This window comes from Nycticebus coucang, chromosome 16 (assembly GCF_027406575.1).
Source record: "Nycticebus coucang isolate mNycCou1 chromosome 16, mNycCou1.pri, whole genome shotgun sequence".
Lineage (NCBI taxonomy): Eukaryota > Metazoa > Chordata > Mammalia > Primates > Lorisidae > Nycticebus > Nycticebus coucang.
Genome location: NC_069795.1, coordinates 83,248,762 through 83,275,149, shown reverse-complemented (window position 1 = coordinate 83,275,149; position 26,388 = coordinate 83,248,762). Strand labels below are relative to the sequence as shown.

General features: G+C 36.9%; 1 protein-coding gene and 1 pseudogene across 11 annotated transcripts in view; one reads left to right on the top strand and one right to left on the bottom strand.

The window, feature by feature from the left end:
* IL1RAP (interleukin 1 receptor accessory protein) overlaps positions 1-26,388 on the top strand; it is a 139,225-nt gene that overhangs the window by 107,824 nt on the left and 5,013 nt on the right. For 9 of the 11 annotated variants that reach the window (XM_053564954.1, XM_053564951.1, XM_053564949.1 and 6 more), the window contains 4 exons: positions 2,440-2,566; positions 5,032-5,180; positions 15,235-15,384; positions 16,931-17,074. In XM_053564954.1, the coding sequence (XP_053420929.1) occupies positions 2,440-2,566; positions 5,032-5,180; positions 15,235-15,384; positions 16,931-17,074 (570 nt within the window). Of the gene's footprint in view, positions 1-2,439; positions 2,567-5,031; positions 5,181-15,234; positions 15,385-16,930; positions 17,075-19,887; positions 23,099-26,388 lie in introns of those variants that run through there. The other 2 variants (XM_053564956.1, XM_053564957.1) reach the window with 1 other exon arrangement.
* LOC128567616 (E3 ubiquitin-protein ligase makorin-1-like) lies at positions 23,863-25,258 on the bottom strand (annotated as a pseudogene).

The window sequence follows — 26,388 nt, the reverse complement described above, 5'->3', positions numbered from 1 at the left end:
ACATGGTTTGAAACTGAAATATTTTCAGAAGCCAAGACAACTTAGCTGGGTGTTGTGGCAGGAACCTGGAGTCCCAGCCACTCGGGAGGCTGAGGCAAGAGAATTGCTTAAGCCCAAGAGTTTGAGGTTGCTATGAGCTGTGATGCTACGGCATTCTACTGAGGGCGACATAGTGAGACTCTGTCTCAGAAAGAAAAACAAAAAAAAAGAAACCAAGACAAGTAACTCTAGGAATCAGCTACTACTTCATGGATCTCATGGGCTGCTCCAGAAATGTTTGCTTCCCGTGCAGTCTCTGCTCCCTTTGTCCTCCCATGGCAGTCTTCCTCTGTCGATTAGGTGTGCCTAGGTTGCAACGTAAGCACAAGCTTCTACTCTACTGTTAAAGGACGAGCACTCGAACTTGGAGGCAGGACTGAGTGCGTAACAAATAGCACCTGATGGAACTGGTGTTCCTTGATTCAGAACACTCTTGAATGTTGAATACGGCTCTCTGGGTCTCCTTTTAGATTTCACAATTTTTCACTTTTAGACAAAAGTCATTTATAACTGATCAAATAAGGGATAATGTGTTCTGATTCAAAGCTCCTACAGAAAACCATAGAAAATTTTCACATTCTTTATAAGTCCATTCCAAACCCAATGAGATATGTCATCCTGAATAACAACAGAATGGTTCTCCATAAAAAAAATAAAATGTGTAATCACTAATGAATAAAAGACTAAAATCTGGGAATACTAGTGCCATAGTACCCCTGCCCCATTGGGGAACCATATATATACTTAGGAAGCAAAGGAAGTTAGATTTTTTATAAAGGCAAAGTGAGGAATGTTTCATAAGTTGTTTTTGAAATAATTAATAACCAGGGTTGTACCAATCCAATATTGAATGAGCAATTGCTGGACAGACATGCTCACAGAAGTACTCTTTGTGTGAGTTGACAATTGCCATTGTACAAGGTCATAGTTTCCAGAGAGGCCTTGCAGTGTTTTTTGTAAGAGGCATTGTCCATGGGAGCCCCCTTTGTATGGCCTCCCGACTGACTCCACTCTGTTAGGCGCTGGCACAAATGACTCCATTTTGATTCTGATCACTTTCATGGAGGTTTAAAGGTGCATTTGTTTAAAATATGCCAAAGATAACAGGCAGTTATCAACACGGGTTCAGAACAACAATACTGAAAAAAAAGAAAAGAAAAATTAAGGTAAGTTGGTAAATGTGATTTACCTAGAAATAGAAACAGTTTAAAAGATCTGGCAACATCAAATGAACTGAATTTCCTAGAATTAGATGTGGCTTTGTGTAATAATATAAACATTTGTCCTACTGTTCAGGGTATACCTTTATTAGTCACCTAAATATGTTTTATCTATCTATTATATTGTACGTACAAAGTCACTCCCAAATTTGTGTTCTTTTTAATCTTTCTTAGTGACAGGAGGGGGAGGACTTAAGAACCCTGCATTGGAAGGAGGCTGGAGTATGACCAGTCAGTCAGATAAACCTAAGTTCAAATTAGGGTGATGATATAATTTATCCTCCAAACCCAAAATCTTTTTGAGAATGGAAAGAGTCAATAGAAATGGGTAACCAGGATAAAGCAGTCATTTAACAGAACTTTTCTGGGCAAACTGAAATGGAAGGTCAGTCTATGTCAAATCCTGGCCTGACACTTTGTAACAATTTTACCAAGAATGTCATTTAACATATGTAAGCTTCAGCTTTCACATTTATACAATATGAATTTAAAATACATCTCCTAGTGTTTTGTTCAGATTAAATAAGACCATTGACAGGTATAAATTTGCAGCACAAAAAATTGTGCAAAGTTCTCAGTGAGGTGTCACCACTGCATCTGTTGCTGCTGTTCTTATGCCTATTTTCTGCCTAAGGAAACATCTCAGAAGGATAATATAGAATTTGATACTGGTAAATTGTATTAAAATTTACTAACTGCACACTTATAGCTTGAGCATTTTGAGACAGGAACCCTCAGCCAGGTCTCACAGTAGTGGTTTATCCCCTTTTCCCTAAGCCAGGAAACTAAGATCTGGAGAACCTTTTATCGTCACCCTATGTTTGTGCGGGAGATGACAAAGCAAAAGAGGAGTATGGAGGTTTAGGGATAAAAAGGATATTGTCAGAGCATTTTCAACAAATGTCGTTGCTTTAAACATATTTAGATTGAACTAAAAAGGGTCACTCTGGTAAATTTATATAAAGTTCATGGCTTTCTTATCTTGGTTTTATTTGTTTGTTTTAGGATGAAATAAGGCACATCACCTTACGGTAGTCCACTAGAGAATTAGTCCTAAGTAGATTTTAGGAACCTGTAAATTTTGTAGCTTCGATTTAGCCATAGAGTATAAACCAACATTGCCACGTCAGTGTTACAACATAAATTAACTTTGCATTTTCTTTCTTTCTTCTTTTTTTAGGGGAGGAGCTACTCATCCCCTGTAAAGTCTATTTTAGTTTCCTGAAGGATTCTCACAATGAGGTTTGGTGGACCATTGATGGAAAAAAGCCGGATGACATCACTGCTGATGTGACCATTAATGAAAGGTATCCTAGGGGCAGGCATGGGGGTGACTCACCTTTATTTTTCAGTCCAATGAACTCTGATGTGTAATACTCAAGGGGAATAAATATCCTCATTTTTGCCTATCATTAACAAAAATTAACAAGATGGGCAAATTTTTGGTAACTGCATCCCAAAATAGTGTTACTGAACTCACAGTCTAAAGAGCAGAGGCTACCTGGTGGCCCTTGGAGAGTTAAGTTACAATGTCCTGGGGCTGGGTACCTTCCTTCACCACAGTCTGTCTGTAGGGCACGAGTCCTATTTTCTTACGCCCAGCAAGATTCACACATTTATAATACCCATTTGGAAGTAAAAGAAATAAATGTCTTCCGTGAATGAAAAGGCCACAGTGTAAGGTGTTGGGTACCTCCTGTGAGCCTGGAGTGTAGCAGTGTTCCTCTCTTTCTCGGTCCTGGAGTCTGGGTCTATGTATTTGTGCTCCAAATAATTATATTTACTTTCTTGTGTTGTAGTGAGCATGTATTTTCTGTCTTTTTTCTTCTCTTTCTTCATTTACATAACCTATATGTTGCATTTATAATTCATGATTTTTTAAGTATTGCTTAAATATGCACATTTGTATCTAAGTTTTAAAATATGGATAGAAATATAGTTCACTCTTAACATAACAACCCAGGTCACATTACTACTGAATAACCTGTTTTTTTAAGGAGATTGGCAGAGAGGAAAGTGTGGGACTTTGTAGACAGAAGGTTCCTCTGTAAATGAAGCATACCATTACCAAAAAGCAATTGGTTTGCTGTAACAATTAATAAAAATTCACAGGTGATCCACTATGGAAGGAAGTAGTTCCAAGACCTTTATCCTGTGTGCAAATGGAACTTAACCTACTTGAATTTCTAGAATTCAAAACATATATATTTCTTGTTAGTAAGCTCAGACTTTGTGCAGAAATCATAAAATTTCTACTTTACATCAGTTACTTTGTCCTTAACAGGTGCATTTTATAGGAGTAACAATGATAGAGCAGACATTTCAATACAATGAGAGAAATACAACTGGGAAGTTTTGGCTGTTAGGAGAGGATTAATAGGGGATTTAGACACTTTTAGGGGATTAAGTAGTGCGTCTCTGATGAAAAATTAGTCCCTATATCAAGATTTGAAGAAAGAACAGAAATTAGCTAGAGAAGCAAATGGAAAGAATGTTCCTGGCAAAAGAAGTATCATACACAAAGGTCTGGAGGTCCGAGAAGCAGAATTATTCAAAGGCACAAAGGGGGCTTTCTGAAATTGGAATGCTTTTGCAGAAAAAATTGATGAAAGATGCATGGAGGCTCAGAGAGAAAGTTACTATTTTAGGAATTCTGAACATCATGCTTCCCATTCTCACAATGATAATATATGAACAATTAGGAAAGTCACCTTATTCCTCCTTGCTGCTAATAAAACACATCCTCAGTGATCCCAGGTGAGCAGTGGAGTTAAGCTTGGCTACACCAATCTGAGCTCTTAAGCAAACTCTTATGACTGATGCTAAGCTAATCGAGAGGAGAACCTGGCTGGCAGGCAGCTGTAGGAGTGATATTTTTTCTGCCTTTAGCCAAGTAGTTCAAAAGGATTTTAAATCATGATCTTGGACACAAAATACTTGATCTGTGACTCACTGAGATTTGAATATATTTAGTACCACAAAATTTACTTGCTCTGAGCAGTTTCCTCTTTAGGAAACTGTTAGGAATTAACCATGAGATTTCAGAATTTTGACCAAAATATTCTACCTGTGTTTACAATCCAAGTTTTGAGAAGAACCAAAATGCATCGGCTATTCCCATGGGATAACCATAATAGCCTACATTAATATTTCTTAAGCATTGTTCTAATATTTATGCACTAACACATTCAATTCTCAGAATTCTTGAGTAAATTAATCCATCTAATGCACTATGGGGCATTACTACTTCCTTTCTCACAAAAGAGGAACCCAAGACATAGAAAAATTAATTACTATACCCAACATATCTAGCTGGTAAATGGCAAAACCCTGCTTCAATACCAAATGAGCCTGTCTCCAGAAGCTTCTCTGTAAACTCTTACAGCATCCTGTCTCAGAAGTTTAAGCAAAGGAGACCCTTTGTTTTGAAGAGAGAGCTAAAATAAGAAGTCAGCCTTGGGATTGATCTAGACCAGTAGTTCTCCACCTTCCTAATGCCGCAATGTATTTTCATTGTTACAAAGGGGTTGCGACCCACAGGTTGAGACCTGCTGATCTAGACACTGGGATAGTGTGTAGTACAGGTGTTCTCGGGTAGTATTGGAACCTGGCTGTCCCCTTCCATAACCACTGCGTTCCACGCAGCACAGCTCTCAGTGTTCCCTCTGCCCTCACCCAGCGTAGTTCTGGGTTACGTCTTCTCTGATTCATGCACGGTGCTTAGCCCTTGAGTCTCACAAATGCTTTGCTTTTTTTCCCCTCCAATTTCTAGTATAAGTCTCACTAGAACAGAAGATGAAACGAGAACTCAAATTTTGAGCATCAAGAAAGTTACCCCAGAGGATCTCAAGCGCACCTATGTCTGTCATGCTAGAAATGGCAAAGGGGAAGTTGAAAAAGCTGCCAAGGTGAAACAGAAAGGTAATGGGTGCACTCAGCAGCTGAACTAGTGATGTCCAAAATACTGTCTTGGTGAATAAGGACACTAGGAGAGATTGAGAACAAGAGAGCTTCAGCACCTGGGACAACATCTGACACATAGTGATGAATCAAAGTTGAATGGGAAGGCTTGAGAGAAAGCCTTCCAACTGTGTAAAGATACTTAAAGTATTGTTTCTAATAGTGTTAATCGTGCCTTAGTGTCCAAATTTGGCTAAAAAAATTTAATATGATTATAGTAATGAAGCACAATTTTATACCAATATAATCATTGAAAATGAAAAGTAAAGAAGATACTATTATTCCAACTACCAAGGATATAATAAAACTGATAGAGCCACATATTGTTAGTGAATTATAAAGACACTTTTAGAAATGACGATGGTAGACTTCGAGTCATTAAAATGATTATACTATTTGACCAAATAATTTTGGAATTTTTCCTGAACAAATAACTTCACAGAAAGAGAGTAACTTATCTAACAATATTCTAAAGAGTATTATTTGAATTGAGGCGTTATAAATAGCAGCTATCTAATTATACAAAAGTAGTTAAGTAAGGTATAAAATGCTTATTCTCAGAAAAAATGTGTAATTCTAATGTATAATTGTGAACTCTACATATCAATATTCAAGCAGGTTTATAATATACCCCAGTCATCACTGCTAAAATAAAAAGTATTCAAACTATGATTTAAAATAATGTAAACTGACTTACATGTTTACTATTTTTCTACAATAAATACAAATATTAAACCTTCTTGTGTGAGCTGCTGCTCCTAAAACAGACTGTGTCTAAAATCTTCTTGGGTCACTCACCTAATAACAGAATCCCAGACAATCTCTTCAAGAACATTTTCAATGGTCTGCAGGAGAGTAATAATGATTTACCCCCTCATTCAATCAGATCATTCAGAATCATTATGGCTCCTAGTGTCAGAGACTATAATGTTGGTGTCAACATTGAAGAAAAATCTCACTTCAGTATTTCATCACAGTTTAGAAACTAAAAAGAAAAGATCTTAAATGGATATACCTCCTGCGAACTCAGTGGATCGGTTCAGGATAGTTCGTTGCTTTTTCCTTTGCTTCTCTGAAGCTAATGTAAAGAGAGAAGACTGAAGTCTATGATTTCCCTCCTAAGAACACTGCTAAGAATCATTATTGTGCTACCGTGTATTATTTGTACTCTAGAGTCAGCCTGCCTATGTTGAAATCCTGGTTTCTGCACTGCATAACCCTGTGACTTTGGAGGAGTTTCTTTATATTAAATGATGTAATATAAAATAAAAGAATGTAATATAAAATAAAATATATAATAATAATATAATACCACTACCTCATAAGGTTATTTGAAAGTGCTTGGTGCACACACACACATATAAAAGATAAATAAATCTTATTTTCATAGATGTTATTTGACAATGTATTTTATAGTAAAGTAAGTATTATTGTAATCTAGATTATACAAAATCAATCATGTTACTTTAGTTCAGGACTCCTTAGATTTTAAATACATACATTAGCATTTGATATGAACTATTTGCAGGGGGTTAGGTTTTAGTGGCAGGATGTTGTCAAATGTATTTGATTCCAGATTTGTTAAGTATGGAGTATTTTGTGGGATGTGTTTTCTGAGATGTATTCTGGGAAACAATTATGGAGGATGTCATACATGAACAGTAGAATCAAAACGATTAAATTAATTAAATTAATTAAAATAACATTGAATATAGGAGTGTAAGACGAGCCTGCCCACCAGAGCTACTTGAATAGCTAGCCTTTCATAGCGACTCCTGATCTAAATGGTGTGGTATGGATAGCATCCGGAAGGTAAACTGACAACTGACAAGTGATGTGCTGAAAGGCGACAGGTAATCACATTTCCATCATCTCGGTGCATGTCCAGTGGTACTAAAGGAGTCGTGGCTTTGTTTACTTATCTTCTATTCTGGGCCAGCTAATGCTGAAATTCAGAAGTTGTATCTGAGTTTACATTCATACATTTTATGTATAGGTCCTTCTCTAAATTCATTAACAAAGCTTTCTATGTATTTCATCCAAAAAACGTCCAAAGCAAGGGTAATGCCTGAAACGAGATAGGTCTTATTCATAGCACAATTTCATGTAGTCAGTTAAAGCAAGATATGAAAAGAAGAGGCAGCTAACATAAATATGTTAAACATGCAGTTGTTTTATAATAGGAGAGTGGTAGGGACTAAGGCAAGGTGTCTATTTCACATTATGAGAAACCGCCAAACCTATTTCCAAAAAGGTTGTGCCCTATTATACTTCCACCAGAAATGCATATGAATTCCAGGTCCTCTTCTTCCTCCCTAAGTTTTGGAGTAATCAGATTTTTTAATTTTACCCATACCAGTAGATAACACATTTTTTTATTTGCATTTCTTGGATACCATTCATATTGAGCACTTTTTCATGGGCTTATCAATCATAAACAGTTAATTTAGAAGGCTGAGAACAGTGGTTCACTCACACCTGTAATCCTAGCACTCTGGGAGGCAGAGGCAGGAGGATTGTTTGAGCTCAAGACTTCAAGACCAGCCTGAGCAAGAGGGAGACCCCCATCTCTAAAAATAGCCAAGGGTTGTGGCAGGCACCTATAGTCCCAGCTACTTGAGAGGATGAGGCAAGAAAATCACTTGAGCTCAAGAGTTTGAGGTTGCTGTGAGCTATGACACCAGGGTACTTTACTGAGGGTGACAAAGTGAGACTCTGTCTCAAAAAAATATATAATAATAATAATAAGTTCCTTTTGTGAAGTATTCATTAAAATCTTGAGCGCATTTTGTTATTAGGCCATTTATATTTTAACTTAATGCATTTTAGGATATATATCCATATGTACACATATGGTGTGTGTATATATATATATTCTGATTCAAAGTGCTTTCCCAGATATATAATTTGTAAATATCTTTACATAGTTTTAAATTCCTTTTTAACCAGAATTTGTATTTTAACTTAATGTATTTTAGGATATATATCCATATATACAAATATGTGTGTTTGTGTGTATATATATATATATATATACTTTTTTTTTTAATTAAAAGTGCTTTCCTTGGACAGCACCTGTGGCTCAAAGGAGTAGGGTGCTGGCCCCATATGCTGGAGGTGGCAGGTTCAAACCCAGCCCTGGCCAAAACTGAAAGAAAAAAAAAAAATGAAAAAGGAAAGTGCTTTCCCAGATATATAATTTGTAAATATTTTTACATAGTTTTTAAATTCTTTTTTTGAGCAGAATTTTTTAAACTTTGGTGAAATTTGTTTTATAATGTTCTTCTTTATGGTGAGAGCTTTCTAAATCCTGTTATAATCTCAGTCTATCGTAAGGTTAGAAAATATCGTTCTGTGTTTTCTTCTGGAAGATACGTAGATTTCTCTTTTAAAGTTAAGCCTATGTATGACCCATTTTCAATTTTTGTTGTATAGTATGAAGTATGGACTAAGATGTAGTGTATTGCTTTGTTTTATTTTTCCATATAAATAACCGGTTATTCCAACATCATATTATTCTATTTGTTCAATTGTTTTGAAAACTTCCGAAAACTCAGTTGATTCTGTGAGTGTAAGTTTATTTCTGGTTTTCCTGTTCTGTCCTTTAATCCATTTATCTTTAGTCCAATACTACCTTATCTTGATTAAAATAGTTTTAGAGCAAGTCATAAAATCAGATGCTAGTTGTCTTCCCCTTTTTTTTTTGAAACTGTGTTGTTCAGTCCATATACACACTTAGTTGATAGGTCTTTTTCATTAATTCTTTTAAATTATGGAATATCTGTGGTTTTTTTCCTGTTAATATTCTGTATCTGATAGTAATCAAGCCAGTTCATCTTTCATATAATTAATATTTATATGGTACATCTTCTTTACGTTTTTTAAATTTAATGCATCAATGTCTTTATATTTGACATATATCTCTTATTTATAATACATTATTAAGTCTTGTATCTTTTCATCCCATCTATTCATTTCTGCTTTTTAATTTGAATGCTTAATCCATTTTTAATGTAACTATTAATGTTACTGCCTTTAAGTCTACTATCTTGTTGGGTTTTTTTTTTAACCTATTTTATCTATTCTTTATTTTTTTCTCCTTTAGAGTAATTGGAACTTTCATTGTATTTTATTACCTTGTCTGGCCTTTTGGCTCTACCTCTTTGTTTGGGGTATTTTTTTTTTTTTTGTCTAGAATTTGCAATATTTTTCTTAAATTTGTTGGTGTGTTCTGAATCACTTTTCCTGTTTTATGCGATATTTACTATGACACAAATTTCTTCCTTCTGTCCTATTTGTTGTATTATAATACATTTTAGTGTCACACATATTATAAAGTGAACGGTATGAAGTAGAAATTGAAGTTTAGTTTTCTTTTTATGTTGATAACCAGTTATTCTAGCATAATTTATTAGAAATATTTTCATTTCTTCCCTATGTTCACTGCTGCCCTAGTCAATATTTTTACTGTTATATTGAAAGTTTATCTTTTTCTTTTTTCTTTCATCCCTTTAAAGGTGTCATTCCATTTTTCCAACTATTTTTAAGTTTTGCTTTAAATAATTATTTTTTAAATAAATTAAGAAGTGAAATAATATTTGTATTTATTTGCACATTTTCCACTTCTGGCACTATCCATTCTTCATAACATTTTTGTCTGAAAAACTGTTTAACATTTCTGGTGCTGTACATGGTAGTGATGTCAAATTCTCCCAGGTTTATTTTAATCTCAAATGTCTGACTTAATTTTACTTTCTACACTTTAAAAAAATTTAAGAAAGTTTTCAAATACATGTACAATTTTAGAGAATTATCCAGTGAGCAATCATATACCCCAGCTAAATTCTGCCATTAACATTTTTCTGCCTTTATTTTATCATATATTCATTCCTCTACTATCCCTCAATCTATCTTGTTTTTTGATACCTTTTCAAAGTAGTTTCAGACATCAGTAAACATTTAAATATCTTATCAAGACTTTAAAGTTATTTATAATTCTCTTTTTTTTAGCCAAAACTTGAATAGAGTAACAAATTGCATAACTCAAGTACACCATGTGATAATTTTTGAGACGTGTATATATGCATAGCCTATCAAGATAGAAAATATTACCAGCACTACAGAGAGTAACATTCTTCCCCTTCCCCCATCAGCCAATTCTGACTACACCTGATTCCGCACTCCACATAATAAAACTGCATTTTCTTAAGAATAGATTATATCTTCCTATTCTAGAACTTTATGTACATGGATTTAAACAGGATGTGCTATTACAGAAGGATTCTTTTGCTCAGCAAATATTCTTGGTATTTATCCACATTGTTATGCATATCAGTCATTTGTTCCTTTTTTTTTTTTTTTTTTTGCCAAGGGTGTTTTTCCTTTTCAAATAATGTATCACAATGTGTTTATTCATTCTCTGGGTAGTAGACATTTGGGTTGTTTATAGTTTGGAAGTCTTTTGAATAAAGCTTCTATCCACTTTTTTTTTTTGCTGTTTTTGGCCAGGGCTGGGTTTGAACCCGCTGCCTCTGGCATATGGGGCCCGAGCCTTACTCCTTAGAGCCACAGGCACTGCCCCTCTATCCACATTTTTATCCAAGTCTCCCTATGGACTTTTACTTCTGGAAGATGAATACCTATGAGTGGAGTTATGGGTTAGTTTTATCAAAACTAAGAAACTGATGAAACTAAGCCAGTAATTAGTTTTCTATAGAATATAATTAGTTTTTTTGTTTGTTTGTTTTGTTTTGTTTTGTTTTTTTGAGACAGAGTCTCAAGCTGTCGCCCTGGGTAGAGTGTGCTGTGTCGTCACAGCTCACAGCAACCTCAAACTCTTGGGCTTAAGCAATTCTCTTGCATCAGCCTCCCTAGTAGCTGGGACTACAGGCGCCCGCCACAACACCGGGCTGTTTTTTTCTTGTAGTTGTCATTGTTGTTTGGCAGACCCGGGCCAGGTTCTAGCCACTGAGCTACGGCACCAAGCCTGGAATATAATTAGTTTTATACTGAGCATTTTTTCTGCTTATTGACTGACTGTTTGGGTTTGTGTATATGTGTGCGTGTGTGACTAAACATTTTGTTCATTTATAATTAGGTTGATTGTATTTTTATTATCCAAACTTAAGAATTCCTTATCTTTCCTGAATACCAGTCCTTTGTCAGATACATGTTTGCAAATCTTTTTCCCTGTGTGCTCCTTGGCAACTTGGTATATTTTAATGGTATATTCTAATGGGCAGAAGTTCTTTCTTTGGGGAGGTGTCATTTATTAACATTTCTTTAATGATTATTACTTTGCATCCTAAGAAAACATTGCATATCCCTTGTCATTAGGATTCACGTTTTGTTTAGATCTGTAATTTGTCTTTAATTTTTTTTTTTTTTTAATGACTGGTGTGAAGTAGAAGTTGAAATTTGATTTCTTTTCATGTTGAAATTTGGTTATTCCAGCATAGTTTATTGGAAATATTTTACTGTGTAAAATATTTGCCTTACTGTGTTGCCTTTGTCAGTATTTTTACTGGCTAAATTGAAAGTTTCATTTCCTTTTTTTGTTCATCCCTTTAAAGATGTCATTGCATTTACTCTTAACTAATTATAATGAAAATCGGCCAGTTTTTTTGTTTTGGTTTATTATCGTGACTTTTATGTGTGTTGCATCTCTTTCTTGGGCAGATTCAAGAATTTCGCTTCTTCATTGATTTTGAACATGTAAATCACGGTATCCTTTGGGGTGTCTAATTGTATGGCATTTTATTTTGGCTTCATTAATTTGGGGGGATCTGTATTTATATTTTTCATTTCATTTGAAAGTTTTTTAGCCATTATTTCTTCAAGCTTGTCCGCTTCTCCCCTCATTCTTTCCTCTTCTTTTAGTCTCCGGTTAAATTTAGGGTCAACTCCCTGGTGTTCCTTGACAGGGCACTGAGGGTCTTATCATGTCCCTCATCCTTTTACCCTCTGCGTACTATCTAGCGTTCACTGATCATTTTTTGTGATGTCTAATCTGTAGCGTTTTTAGTTTCAGAATCCTATTTCTCAGTTTTTGGATTTCCATTTCTCCATTGAAATGTCTCTATTAATATTTTCTGGTTGATGTTCACAATGTTTTGTTCCTGTTTTTGTAATTCAACAAATGCATTTATAATACTCATTGTGAAGTGCTTGTCCAACAATGCCATTATCTTTTAATTTCTGATTCTGTTTATATTGGCTGATTTTCCCTCTGACAATGCATCATTTTTTTAAATTTTTCTTCTTGTAGCATTGTAGATTTTTTTTAATTAAGAAATCTATATTTCTTCTTGTAGATTTTTTAAATCACATGCTGAACACTATTAAATGTATGTGTGGATTTGGTAGGAGAGAATCGAGTTTGGGTCCAGCAGGTAGTTAATTTACTTTCATAGCAGCTTGCTTTTTTTTTTTTTTTTTGAAGCCTATATTCATCTTTGTTACAGTAGATGTAAAATGGCCTTCTCTATAGAACTAGCTTGGACCTTCTTCGAAGCTATGTCCTACCTCAGGTCTCTGCTTAATACTTGGAGAGCTAAACAACATCTCTTCACTATTTAAGAGTCCTGAACTCAGCCTTCTCCTAGACCTGCGTATGCTCCCAGACCTGTTCAGTTCCTGGTTGCCTGACCTCGTAAACTGTCACGTTCAATATGTATGTGTGTAATATTTATGTATTTGACCAAAGACATGAGGTGCCCATGCAGATTTCTAGAGTTCCTTTATTACACAGTTCTCTTCTCTCAGGTACCCAGGCTTATAAATTCCATCCAGTTCTCCTGTGTTACGCTCTAATTTCTGTCTCCTTAGCTCAGTGCAGACACTATCTTCTTTTGGCTTTCCCCTTTCTGTTCCACAGTATAAAAAGTGATTTCAGTCAAATAGCCAGAGTGATTGTTTGTCTTTTCTATTGCACATCACCTTCCCCTGCTGTCAGTTATCCAAGTTTGAAAAACTTTTATTTTAGATATGGAGAAAAAGCTAGTCTCCTCTCCGATACGCCTTTAAAAACAGAAGCTAAAGTCTCAGAGCACAAGTGTTAACACATTATAATAGCAAAACCCATCAACTCTGAAGATCAATTCAGTCATAGATCTCTGGTTTACAATCGTTTAAATAAAGCATTCTCTTTGTTTGCAATTCAGGAAATTGGCCGTTATCACAGTCCCAAAAATTATCAAAAAGTCCCAACAATTTAGCACAGAGTAGCCATGGGCTCTTTGGCAGAGAAACTTGAAAGTCCAAGCAGTTAGAAAATGGTTGGGACATTCAATGGAAGGCAAGACTTTAACTTTAATAATATGGATGAAGGAAATTTCTTAGATTTCCTAGGAGAAATATGATTGTAGAACAAGAATTTGAAACAGGGAAAATGACTAGTGCTTAGGTGTTGAGCCATTTTAACTGAGAGAGGTTAGCTGGAAATTTGGGCTTTGGGGCCAGTTATCACCCTAGAACTGCAAAAGGGATGGAAAAAAATCTGATGTAGGGAATAAAATATAAAAGCAAGCAAATAGAGAACTTGGCTTATATCTTGAATCAGATTATCAGTGAAATCAACTAGAGAAGTTTAGGAGTTCAATTTGTTCAAATCACGTCTCCCTTTCTCCCCTTTCTGATTAAAAACCCTTTGGTCTGGGATTGCATGAGAGTAATATCCTTATGCCAAAATGCCATTAATTCCAGCTCAGTAGACAAAAAATGTAGTCCAAGGGTCACTATTTCTCTGTAAGCCAGTACTGACTGCTTTACATGACAACCTGTTAGAGCACTTCCTGAATGTGACTCCAGCCATTTAGAAAATCAGACTGGAGGATTATTTATCTTGAGAATTCATTTAGTTAAGTAGCATTCGGACTCCTTGTTATCAACATGGCTACACAAAATACACTTTGTAAATATGACACATATCACTGGATGGCACAAAACAGAATTATGAAGCCCTGTTAGAATTAATATGAGCAGTAGTAAAATAAATGTGGCAGAGGTCAACTTATGAGAGTAATTGGTGTCTTGGTCATTAAGCAAGATCTCTTTTTTAAAAAAAATCCATTTTGGGTAAGTGCAGCCAGTGACCACCTCCCCTATCCAGAGCAAAATATTGAAAATGCAAGTATGAATTACCCCCCGTAAGCTGCTAACACAACATGTGCTCAGAAATACCAAGGACACAGCGAGGTGACAAAGTGATACTCTGTCTGAAAAAAAAAAAGAAAAAAATAGTATTTGTTTTTTAGGTAATTAAGAATTACCTCACTATATTTCTGATCGTTCCAAAGAAACTGCTAAGCTGCATAGCTAAGCTGCCTATGATATAAACAATTAGCAGATAAAGTAGAAATCTGACCACGCCTAGATATTGCAAGTCAGTCTTCGGAATGTGTACCTTAGAATTGTAGGCAGAAGCATCCCCAGCACTTGGTAAATGCTTTCTGTTTCTGCCCAATGAAAATAAGATTCCTAAGATCTATTTCCAAATACAAAGGAAAGGGGATTAAATTCCTTCGACACCACACAAGAGAATGAAACTAAACATGTCTAGGTTTTTACTCAAATCAGCTACCAACAAATAAAATTCTACCAATACCATGGACTTCTCCAGGTCACAGGGAGGATTCATCCCACGATGCAGATAGAGGATGGAATCACACTTTCCCGAAATATTTTTGATGAGATGCAGGTATCAAATTGTGACTTGAATTAGACGACCTTCTAAATCCCTCCCAAACGAAGATTCTGTTTAATTTGTATATCATCAAAAATTATTAAAATAAAAAAAAACACCTTCTATGCTAGGGGCTAGAAACAAAAAGATAAATAGGACACAGTCTAGCATTTAAAAAGTAGTGCCAAAAGTCTACAATGTTATCTCTGCTTGTTCACACCTGTAAGGCAAGGGCCTGGCTAAGCTGCTTGGCTTATGCATCTGTGTGCAGGATGAAAGGTCACCGTGTTCATAGCATAGAAATCAATTCTGTCTCTTTGTTATTCACTCCAGTGGTTGCTCCAAGATACACAGTGGAACTGGCGTGTGGTTTTGGAGCCACGGTCCTGCTAGTGGTGGTTCTCATCATTGTTTACCATGTTTACTGGCTGGAGATGGTCCTGTTTTACCGGGCTCACTTCGGAACAGATGAAACCATTTTAGGTAAGTAACAGAAATTGAATGTAACCCCCTTCCACTCTCATCTTTAGAAAACAGGCTAAGGAAAATGGAAGAGAAAACACAGAGATTTGATAAAACCTCGATTAACTGGGAGATTTAAGCAGGTTACCTTTTTATTTCAGCTCTCAGTGTTGAAAATCTGTCCAATGTGTATTATTCTCTTTTCTTAGATTAGTATGTTATTTTGTCTAAATTAGCACTGTCAGAAATAAGTATAATGCAAGCTACTTTTTTAACTTAAATTTTTCTAATGGCCACATTACAAAAATTAAAAAGGTTAAGTAAAAATAATAATTTCCTAATACTATCATTTTAGCGTGTAATTAATATTAAAAAGTTAATGAGGGGCGGCGCCTGTGGCTCAGGGAGTAGGGCGCCGGCCCCATATGCCGAGGGTGGTGGGTTCAAACCCTAGCCCTGGCCAAACTGCAACAGAAAAATAGCCAGGCGTTGTGGCGGGCACCTGTAGTCCCAGCTGCTCGGGAGGCTGAGGCAAGAGAATTGCTTAAGCCCAGGAGTTGGAGGTTGCTGTGAGCCGTGTGACGCCACGGCACTCTACCCGAGGGCGGTACAGTGAGACTCTGTCTCTACAAAAAAAAAAAAAAAGTTAATGAGATATGTTAAAGTCTCGTGTAGTACTGAAATTCTTCAAAATTCAAAATGTATTGTATTTTTACCCTTCCGACACATGTCAGCTCAGCCCAGCTGCAATTCCAGGGCTCAAAGACACACGTGGTTTGTGGTTGCTGTACTGATCAGTGCAGGTCCACACTCTCTGTACTCAAAGGGTGATCCATGAACCAGCAGCATCAGCAATGCCTGGGAGTCTTATCAGAAGCATCTTAGACCTACCCCCTACTGAATCAGAATCTACCTTGAAACAACATTTCCAAGTGACTCACGTGCACATTAAAGATTAAGAAGCAATGCTCTAGTGCCAATGTGCCTGGTAAAAAGGACGGAACATTTAAACATACAGATTCTTAGGTCCAGCCCCCTAAAGATTCAGTAGGCTTATGAAGAGACAATATGTTTTTAAGGAGAGGCAACTTTTATAGTTAGGCAACAGTAGGAAAACTTATTCCATTGAATCTAAGTATATTTTTAATTATAGTTCCTTTCAGGTATAAATAATTCAAGCAATTTCACAAAGTTTTGTTCAATTTATATTCTAGTGTATTAGTAAATGATATATTAGTATAGGAAGTGGACCTTTTCTGCATGGTGTTAATTGCTAGTTCTTAGCATTTACATCCTGCTTCTGTTAATTCACTGTTGAATGGGCCAAACCTCACTCTTTCTCCACTGTAAGGATTCAACTCAGTGAGATAAGAAGGCATATCAGATAAAATTTGAAAGTACACTTTCAAATAGTCGTTTTGCTTGGAGAACTGTCACAAGTAAAAAATCACACTAGAATCTGTCACATAATAAAAATGTCTAATATGCAGAAGTTTTATTTAAGAAAAAATGTGATACTATTAAGCAGTTTTCATAATTGATATGGGTTCTGTGTTCCTTTTGCTAGATGGGAAGGAGTATGATATTTATGTGTCCTATGCAAGGAATGCTGAGGAAGAGGAATTTGTGTTACTGACCCTCCGTGGAGTTTTGGAGAATGAATTTGGTTACAAGCTGTGCATCTTTGACCGAGACAGTCTGCCTGGGGGAAGTAGGTATTTCAGATGAGTACAAGTGTTGTTACCCTGAAAGGCAAACGGGGTCCTTAGGTTTGGGTCCTGTGTGAGAGTCACGGCCCAGCTCTACATTCGCATCTTGGGATATTCAATGTCCCAGGAGAGAGACTTCTCTAGGAAAAAAAGTGCATTATAATATTTGTACTGGGCAACTCATTTTAGGGTTTTAATATTTCCCTTGTAATCTTTTTAATTTTCTTTTTCTTTTTTTTTTTTTCTTTGAGACAGAGTCTCATTTTGTCACCCTCCATAGAGTGCCATGGCATTTTAGCTCATAGCAACCTCAAAATCTTGGGCTTAAGCGATCCTCTTGTCTTAGCCCCCCGAGTATCTGGGACTATAAGCATGGGCCATCACACCCAGCTAGTTTTTTCTATTTTTAGTAGAGCTGGGGTCTCGCTGTTGCTCAGGCTGATCTTGAACTCTGAAGCTCTGTCAATCCACCTGCCTTAAAGAGCTGCATGTCGGAAAAGTGTGGGTGCACCATGGATTATACCTCAATTGAAGCAGCACAGCTTTAAACATCACATTTACTCCCAATAAGAGTTTTAGAAGGTTTAGGCTGGTCTGCATTGGTTTGTCTAGAATATATTTTTTATAAGAATGAATATTTTTAAAAACTTTTTTTTAGAAAAAGATTGAGATTTCCTTAGTTTTACTAAAACTGTGTTGTGGAAGAGAGAACATTTTTCCTTATATTACTAACATTTTTCCTTATATTACTCATCTCCTTTTTCTCACTTTCAATTTTATGGCCAACACTAACAACTCCTCACATCCCATGCTTTGGGGGAAAGTTTTGGCCAACACTAACCCCTCTCTAAGGATTTGTTTCTTCCCTTTTCTATTAATTTACACACTTGATATTTATTTTAAAATTTTATAAAAGCCAGTATATTTTAATAGGTTTAAAAAGAGAAAATCTTTAGTTGCTATATATGTTAAAATAAAAGTAAATATATTTTAGTCCACATAGTGAAACTAAGTAATGATCCATTTGAGTCTTTTTTAATCAACACACAAGTAACATTGCAAACCCCACAGTTAACTTCATACTGTGGAAATGTGTATAATGTCTCTAATACTAAGCTTGAAAAACCTAATTTTCTTCCTCCAAAATCTTATTGACATTGATAATTTAACATTTTTTGAAAGGTTGCATGGATAACTGAGATGCAGAACAGACAACATTTTGTTCCCATTTTGAATTAGCTGAGATCAGTTATTTTATATCCCCAATCATCATCCAAAAGCCCATCATTCTTCTGTTCTGCAGAGGATCCCTTTTCAGCATAACATTTTCATAAAATGACTAAACTACATGGTTAAAGGATAAATTCCACTTATTTTGGTACTCAGTTTCTCCAAATCATTTATTCATCCATTTATTCATTCATACAGCCATTCCATAGATACTTACTACTGTGTGAAAAGTTATATAAAGATATACAGTATATAACTGGGTAAGACCCACCAGTAGAGTTGGTAGTTCTTAAAGAATTCAAGCTCTACATAATTACTCTTGCATCTTACTTTGGGTGGTTGTCCTCTGTATCTTTTTGTATTCTCCCTGCAGCTCTTAACTAATTCTCTGATGCTGGGGCTCTTTCCATGCTTACACATGCTCAACCTCAAGTGCCATTGCTTGGAGTAGACAGATAATTGTTCCTGGATTCTTCTCCAGGCTACACGTGATAGTCGTTAATTGCAAGTCTTTCCTTACTACTTCTGGACCTGTGAAGATTAAGGGGCCAAACGAATGCTTGGGGGAGTATAGAAAGCCATGATACAGGTTTCCAAACACAAGTACATACATTACCTGGAGGTGACAACTATCTGAACCCCAGGTAAAGAAGTAAACGGTTCTTCATATGCCACTGTGAAGAGATAGATTGGTCCCAAGAATTTATTGACAAGCACTAATCAAAACCCTCGATGGCAGAATAAAATTACGTTGCATTTCCATCCCCCTGCTCTTTCTTTTTTTCCATAAAGAGAACATTTGCCTGTTAGTGAAAGAAGACACATCATCTAGCAGCTGCCGAAACACATGGCTCCATAGTAATGACGAGAGTTTAAGGAGAAGGATCCAGAGACTAATTTAGCTCCAGAGAAGAGAGAAGGAGAAAGCTGAGCTTAGAATGTATTGCCAGCCAAAATGTCATTCAATTGGCTAGATTTTTTTTAAAGGTTCTATTCCAACAAATTCGTGATGTCAGTCTGAGTCATACGGATATCTAACAATAGAGAGGGACTTTCAAAAAAACGAACGTTCCTATTCTTGTTGTCCTATGTTAACGAGAAGTAAAATTCTATGATTTTGATTCTGTAATTTATATCTTCTTGAATGTCCATTATTGCTAGCACATTTATACGTGAGTATCTCCAAGGAGAAGAGCTCAAGAGGTGATTTGTCAAGATCTAAATGTGCCTCACAGGTTGAAGGAACATATTTCAGTACAATGCATCTATTCTTTGTGTCCCAAGTAATGAATTTGCAGACCAAAGTCAAACAGTACACAACTCACTTCTTGGCTTCACACCTGTTTGGAATTCTTTCTAGGGTGGAATATGTTTATGTACTTTTCATTTTCCCTGAGTACAGTGGCATTTGTTGAATGAGAGTGCTTTAGGTCTAAGGATTAAGTTGTTCAAAATGTTGCTGGTAAAAAGTTTCACCTCAATTCTCAGGCCCTTACCCTAAGTTCCCTACATTTACTCCTCACATCCCATGCTTTGGGGGAAAGTTTTGGCCAACACTAATCCCCATGGTTGTTTTCTCTCCCAGTTGTCACAGATGAGACCTTGAGCTTCATTCAGAAAAGCAGACGCCTCCTGGTTGTCCTAAGTCCCAACTACGTGCTCCAGGGAACCCAGGCCCTCCTGGAGCTCAAGGCTGGCCTAGAAAACATGGCCTCTCGGGGCAACATCAACGTCATTTTAGTACAGTACAAAGCTGTGAAGGAGACGAAGGTGAAAGAGCTGAAGCGGGCTAAGACGGTCCTCACGGTCATTAAATGGAAAGGGGAAAAATCCAAGTATCCACAGGGCAGGTTCTGGAAGCAGCTGCAGGTGGCCATGCCAGTGAAGAAAAGTCCCAGGTGGTCTAGCAGTGACGAGCAGGGTCTCTCCTATTCATCCTTGAAAAATGTATGAAAGGGACAATGAAATGGGTTCAAACAAACAAACAAAAAAACAAGAGGCACTCCAGGAAGGGTCTTCCCAGTCTTCATTTCCAGTTCATGGTTTCTTAGGCAGAAAATAATTGCCTGGGCCTCCTCCTTATAGGGATAAATTCAGAGTGACTGGCCAGCTATTCTCTGCCCTCAAGCAAGACTAAGATTAGAATGTTACTATCAACACTTGGTCACCGGTCTCTGATGTCACGCTGCTCTTTGCAGGCAAAGATTTGGTTAATGCAGATTTCCTCGTCTGCATCATCCATCCCTGTTCTTATATCTCTGTCTTTAAAAAAAAAAAAAAAAAAAATCTTAACATATGGAGCAGCCTTTCTTATGGATTTAAAAACGCCTTTGAGATAAGTCATCTGCTGACAGCGTCGTTAGGACTTTCTGAAAAGTATTCTTTTTCTTTTATATTTCACTCATCCATTAAAAAGATAACCGGGGCCTAAGTTTTAGCTGAAGAAATGAACTCTTTTGCACATTCATCTGTACAATACACTGCCACAGCAAGACTAACATTCACTTAGGACGGTGCAAAGCAATATAACATTATGATTGTTTTAAAGGGCTTGCCATTCTTCCACTATGCCCCCTTGCGCTCCATCTCAGGTAACTGATACCATATTTGTAAACTTGAAAAATATATTATAATTTTTGTTTCTACTATAGCAAATTACCTATTATCTGCAGGTCAACCCACATTTTTCATTCCATCTCCAGGTCTCCCATCAGTCATTTAGAGTTTGCAAGTGGCCCCATATCTGGTTCAGTCTGAGAGGAAACTTCTCCTAATGGTGCTAATTGAGAGAAAGGTAGCAAAAATGCCTTAAGGACAGTTTTTGATTTGTGCAAAGGACACAGAACAGAGTGTTTGGCAATTTGTCCTTTAATTATAGCCTTGCTAATGTGAATGCCAGGAAAGTGATTTCTCCTAGCTTGGGTCTCTCCATTGCAAAGTGAGGAGGTTAGACTTAGTGACCTTGAGAGTTAATATTAATATTGTGAGAGAATTAATTTTATTGCCTATAATTTACTTTCTAGTGTAGGTAATGCACCTGCTCCAAATAAGTCAGTCTGTAAAGGTCACTATCAATGAAACTTGTTTTTCTTTTAAGTGGTATTTCCTGCCCTAAGACTTGGAAGACTAAGTGCAGAGTTTACAGCATAGTAAATATCTATGTTACATGTAGATTTTATGTGCATATATATGTATGTATGTGTATGTATATCTACACACAAATTATATGTGTGTGGATGTATAAGTATACATACAATTTATGTGTGTAGATATATCCACATGCATATGAAAATATATATGTGTGTGTATGTGTGTAATATACTACGTGTGTGTGTGTGTGTGTGTACACATATGACATTAAATAGCCATTGGTACAATATTACAAACCACTGGAACTCTTGTCTAGTTTTTAAATTATGTTTTTATGATAATGCTTTGGGGTCAGTATTTTTTGTACATTAATATTATTTGTTAATTCACAGCTCACAGAGTGGTACTTGTTATTAGTTCTTGCTTTCCCTAAGTTAGTATAAATAACTTGCTACTGCTACCGTTGATCTAGGTTGCAGGGGAATCTGTTGTGCACAGCGCTGCCATGGTCACTGTTACGCGGTAGCCAGTCATCTGGCATTAACTGACTTGCTACTATATTCCCAGCACTTGCTTTTATAGACTAAGCTGTGTTAATCTTGGTGCTCAAGTATTTGGACTATTGAGTGATAAAGGAAACAAATATCCTGATCAGAAAGTCAGGGTAGCCTTAGGAACACAATAATTCTTATTTAAGGAGGCCCTTTCCCAGTTGTATGAATGTTGATAAGCAATTATAAAATTACCTCCTACATTTAAGTGTCCTTCATCAGTATTAAAGTCCGTAATAAGTCATTTACCTGTATAAGAGTTATTGGTTATTTTAAATTGAAAAAAGATTCACTTTGAATTCCTGACTATGAAACTATGATATGGACTCACTCTGGGATCTGATTTTTTTGAGCCTTAGAAATACTTTTCCTTACAAACCACAACTACTCCGCCTATTTACCCTTCCCTTACAAGACAAGAGACACTTCCTCCAGATAAGCTTTGAATATCAATTCTTGCACAAGCTTTTAGGTACGTAGAGAATAGTCTTATCACCAAGGGCCATTCTCTTACCATTGCTGCATTTCTTTTGCACTTTTGGATTCCATATTTATCCCAAATGCTGTTGGGTTCCCCCAGAAAGTCCTTGATTTTTTTTTTATTTATATTTCTGCCTTTGGTATGAACTTTTCCAAATGCTATAAAATAAATCATATCAAATCTAGGTGATATGTCCCATTCTAAGAGGACTTTGTTTTGGGAACTATGTTCCAGAAGATACCTAACACAGAGCATTTGAGAGAGATGGGGAAATATAGTTAAAATTTAGAAAGCAAGAACAAATCGTGTCTCTAATTTAAAAAAATTAATGGTTTTAGACAAATTATATGAGGATTCTTCTTGCCCAGGTTAACAAAAAAAAAAAAGACTGTGACATGTAGATTATCTAATTATAAAATCATATAAAATTTATATGATTATAAAATTTATAATTCTTTTCTGTATTGTAACTTAGATAATTCTTCAAGCTTCTAATTAAAAAATCACTCCACTGTGTTGGGGAATGAAAACATCACTCCACTTATTAATTATCCATTTTCTTTCCATAGGTTTTAATATTTCGAGATTATGTTTTTAATTTTATTCATGAACTTTTGTATTTTTCGTTCCTCATTTGATTTGTAAATTTACTTATTTTATAAATAAACCATTTATTTTCATCTTTGAATTTTATTTTGTGCATGCGTTTTATGTCTTTACATTCACATTTGGGCATAAGAAATGAGAATAAAAAGAATGAACAATCATACCCTTGTCAAGGAATGTTAGAAGTTCCATTAGTTGCATTCCTTTCTAAGAGAAATCTGAAAAAAATGGGAACTTCATATCAAGGACATTTCTGTTGCATGTGAGTTAAAAGAGTTACTTGAGTAAAATGGATTGTTCTACAATACTAGGACATATTTTGTGTGTGTGCGTGTGCATATTTGTGTGTATGTATGTGTGTGTCTGTATGTATGAGAAATAGGCAGAAAGACAGAGATGCTGAGAGAGGGAGAGAAAGGAACAAAGAAATATGAGAAATATATTTGTGTGTATATGTATAGAGAGATGGAGAGTGAGAGGGAAGGAGAGAGGGAGGTGGAGGGGAGAGTGAAGAGAGGGGTTCCTTTAAAACAAAAGCACAAGTGTTAGTTCAACTTGGAACTTAGGTAGCTTACAGGGATCTTTTGCCTTTTATTTTATTTTATTTTAACTTTAAGATTTATTTTTGTAACTTTTTTTAAACAGAGAAAGCAACACACTCCTTGGGGGAAAGGCGAGGGATTGAGAAGACAGGCCATGGGTAAAAATTATTAGGACAGCACCTGGAGTTGATAGGCCTGCCTAGGACAGAAACACAGGCACTGCCATGCCAGCACAGGGGACAGCTACTGTCTGGGGCTCAGCAGACCAGTCCACACACCACGCAAGGTTGCTACAGATCCAAGTCATAAAAATCTTCCAGCTCATCATGAAACAAGTCCCACTCATCTTCAGAGTCTGTCAGTTCATCGTCCCCAGCTGCAGCCAAAAGCATAAGCAACATCTCGCCCAGCTCAAAGGTGACAACCTCTTCATCGTTGTCAAAGGGACTGCTGTTCTCTCTTTCCTCAATGAGCTCCCAGAAGTGGTTCCTTCATTGGGCCAGGTATCTGCTTGATGTTGGCACTTTCTGTCTCTGTGGCTCCTCTCTGTGGCCATCAGGGTACGCATGCTTGTAAAAACAGTTCCCTCCGAATGGGCAGCTCCCACGTCCTTCACCAAAATACCTGCACGCCTTGTTGCTCATTGCCTCCTTGTGTTTCTGAATGAGTTTCTGCTCCTCGTCTTTCTCCTCCACCCAGTACTCACTCGGAATGACAAAGTTAGATGTGATCCGGCATTCTGGGCAGGAGTTTATGATCTTGCTCTCAAATTGCTTAGCACTCCTCCACTTGTGAATGCACTGGAGACAGGAGGTGTGGCGGCAGTTAGAGAGGATCCCGAAGCGCGCTCACTGGGGTTGGCTTTTTCACACACCATCTCCATGCGGGTCCCACACACCATGTCCTTGCTGCGCTGCACAGCAAACGAGAGCTCCATGTCCTTCTCATGGGCCTCAATGCAAGATTTTATGTGTTGCGATCTCTGGGCAGCATCCATTGGATGTAGGACCTGCAGTTTTCCCCATATGGGCACTGTCCCACGGCAGTATCAGGGCAAAGCAGCTTCTTTGTTTCCACGGTGGTTTGTTCTTTCTCTGATTCTTCCTTGGTTACTGAGCCCTGCAGGGGTGCTTCAGTGCAGGAAGGCGCAATACGGCCACAGTAGGGTTGTCCAGGAACAAACTCAATAGCATTAACCCAGTCCACTGGACCAGCTCCTACACTTCTAAAGTTTGAATTTCTTGACTCAGCTTCACCGGTATTCATTTCAACAAGTGGTCCGACTGCTGAAGAGAGACTTGAGGAAGCAGCAACAGATGACTTTGCAGTTAGGTCTGTAGCAGTTGCTCCTTCCTGTTTCAATGGCTTGCTATGTTCATATCTGCAGCGGTCTCCATAAATATAGCACCCTCACTCATAGTATTTGCACACTACACCATATGGACTGTCAGAGAGGTCATGAGAGTTGCGAAAGTTATCTCCTTCTTTACAAACCCCATGCATAAAATACCTGCAGGTGACCTGTTTAGTCCATTCCCAGCCGCTGCGGCCCACTCCTTCGCCCGCCCCGGGGAACGTGGCTGCGACTGTAGGGAGAGAAGTGGGGGAGGCCGCTGCCACCGCCACCGCTGCCGCTCCTGCTCCTGATGTTGTGACTGTTGTTCTGGGAGCCTCAGCCTCTGCCATTACTGTTTATCCCACACAGCCTCTTTTACCTTTTATAAGCAACAAGGCAGTTATTTTGCAATGAGATAAAAGAATTACTTCCCTGCCATTAGTTAACGGAGTATCATTTGAATCAAAGATACATTTCTATCAAAAACTTTGAATAAATCAATGATAAATATTTGGAAATGCATTTCTTTTTTTAAATAATATTAAGTCCATAGTAACAGCAATGTCTTCTTGCTTACAAAATCCCTATTTATTCATATTCAAAGAATGTATATTGAGTCCCTATAACATGCTCTGAACTGATTAGCTTAATATAAAAATTTTTGTAATGGAGAATTTCTGTCTTGCAAATCAGTCCCTAAAGGGTAGACTGAGGATCAATATATCAAAGTCCCCAGGAAACAGTTTCCTACCAGCTAGGAAACAACTATAATGAAGAGTTTAACAATAGAATGCACTATCTTTGGAAATATACTGGGTCCCTTATAGGAGGTGTACGAGCAGTGATTTGATGGATTCTTATTGACATTTTGTTTATGACCTTTGCATTGAATAAGTGATTAGTCTGAAGTTGCATCCATCCCTGAACACATTAAGTGACATCCTAGAACACAGTGGTGACGATTTAGATCAAGATTCAATATCGGAAGTTTGCATATTATGTACCTGGCTATTACTGACCTTGTGGAAACTCTCAAGATATTTTCTTACATCGTTTACTGATGTCACTATCTTTTTAATGCAAGTAAATGCACAGTATGATATGAGATGAGATATATTCAGCAAGTAGTCCTTTTTATTTCTCTTACTTTGTACCCAAATGAAACAAAGTAAATTTAGCAGTTGGTTGGGTCATAGCAGTCCCAGCCTATTTGACACTGGGGACTTCCAGTTTCATGGAAGACAATTTTTCCACTATTGGGAGTGGGAGATGGGGGAGGGGAGAGATGTGACAGGTGGCAGAGCCTGGTACCAGCCAAGGGGGTTGGGGACCACAGGGTTAGAAGATTGTTTCCACTTGAATTTTTTTTTTTTTTTTTTGGAGACAGAGTCTCACTATGTTGCCCTTGGTAGAGTGCTGTGGTGTCACAGCTCACAGTAACCTCACACTCTTGGGCTTAAGTGATTTTCTTGCCTCAGCC